Below are 1,762 nucleotides of genomic sequence, written 5' to 3' on the forward strand. Positions count from 1 at the left end.
ATGAGAAAACCAGGTAACAGGGTTAGGTTCCTTAGCAACCCTATTTTTGTAAATTTTGATTCAACCAGGGTTAGCTTTTGTAATTCTTGGAAGTTTTCGGACTTAATAACTCTAATTACCGAAATACCCATCCATTAAACCGTTTATTTTTCTCTACCGTCTGGTGTCATAATTTTCTTTTCTCTTTCAAATCACTTTTTTCATCCCAAGCCTATTCCGCTTATCACAATCCATGTGGGAGTGCACTGCTGTCACAGAGACGTGCTATAAAATCCGATACGGAGCGGAGCGGCTGTTTCGCTTCTTCTTCTTCTTCAACAGCACAAATCACTGATATCAGAGTATTTGACGATCAGTCGAACCCCTCCGTCCAGGTACCCTCATCAATTAGTTCCTTACTTTCTTTGTTGTTTTCACTACTGACGGGTCTAGGAACTTAGAACTTAGCATCGCTTCCATGGATTCCCTATCCAGCTGCTACTCCTCAAGTAGTAGACAGCGGTTGAAGAAGATTTCAATTTCTGGTGTTAAGAATAATATCCCTAGTAGCGCCATTGACCTACTTCCCAGTGAAATTCAGATTCTGATATTAAACAAATTAGACGTGGTGGGCTTCCATCGTTTCGCTGCTGTGTGCCGGCAATGGCAATCCATCATCATTGCTACCAACCAAATACAAATACAGAATCGATTTCTCCTCAAACCTCAATACCCCCCATGGCTCATGTTTTCCTTCTCCGAGTCAGGTTATCATCATGGGTTTTCCGATCTCTTCCACGACAAAGTTTTTAGGTTAGAATTGCCTCAAGTCCGTGGTGCTCGATGTTGTGGGTCTAACTGGGGTTGGTTGATAATGTTGAGTAATCACGATGGAGGCATGTTTCTTTTGAATCCATTTACTCGTAGTCGTATCGACCTTCCACCTAAATCTACTCTTTCTCATCTCGGCGATCCAGAAATACTTCAGTGGTATGCACCTAGCCCGAATTACATTCGCAAGGTTATGTTTTCGTCGCCTCCTCATGCTGCTGCTGAGGATTCCAACCCTTCTTCTTCGGTGGCCACTGGTGATTGTTTCGTCGTTGCTATTATTATGACTAGTCATTTAGCCTTCTGTAGACCAGGAGATGGGGCATGGACTGCCTTCACTAAGAGGCGTATAGGATCACGATTCCCTGGATATGAAGATCTCATTGTCTATCAAGGAAAATTATATGCAATTAAGTACAGCTTTGATCTTGTACTTCTGGAGTTATCTCCTCAACCAACGGAAACAAGTTGTGGCATTGCTCCTCCTCCGGTTGAACTAATGTTTGATGATGAAGAAAATGAAGATAATGAGCTTGATTCTCTTTATCTGGTGGAATGCCGTGGGGACTTGCTAGTGGCTGCAAAATGGATAGCATTCACTGAACATGAGCGTACAACAACTACCATGTTTGAGGTATATAAGTTAGATCTACAGCACCGATGCTGGATCAAGGTTGAAGATTTGGGCGATCAAGTGTTATTTATTGGCACAAGTACTGGCGTTTCTGTTTCTGCACTTGATTATCATGGATTTAAGGGAAATTCTATATGTTTTACAGATGATTACTTTCAGAGATTTCAAGCCATTCAGCCTCCACCACAGGGTGAGACAGCAGCTTGCCAAGATTTAGGGGTGTTTCACTTACAAGATAATAGCATTAGACGTCCTTTTTCAAATGCGTCACATTCCTATTTGTCTGCGCCAGTATGGTTCACACCGGCTTCTTGGTAG

General features: G+C 42.4%; 1 protein-coding gene across 1 annotated transcript; it reads left to right on the forward strand.

Annotated features, from left to right (window-relative positions):
* The first annotated feature begins 457 nt into the window (after positions 1-457).
* On the forward strand, positions 458-1,762 carry LOC149027946 (putative F-box protein At3g25750). The gene has a single exon (XM_089145381.1). The coding sequence runs from the start codon at positions 458-460 to the stop codon at positions 1,760-1,762; it is 1,305 nt and encodes a 434-aa protein (XP_089001507.1).

The sequence above is a fragment of the Hakea prostrata genome, chromosome 1, assembly GCF_041222555.1.
Source record: "Hakea prostrata isolate BN-2017 chromosome 1, UWA_Hpros_2, whole genome shotgun sequence".
In the NCBI taxonomy this organism is placed as follows: Eukaryota; Viridiplantae; Streptophyta; class Magnoliopsida; order Proteales; family Proteaceae; genus Hakea; species Hakea prostrata.

Bases quoted from the DNA above. Each gene is read 5' to 3' on its own strand.
- LOC149027946 (XM_089145381.1), top strand. From the start codon at position 458: ATGGATTCCCTATCCAGCTGCTACTCCTCAAGTAGTAGACAGCGGTTG.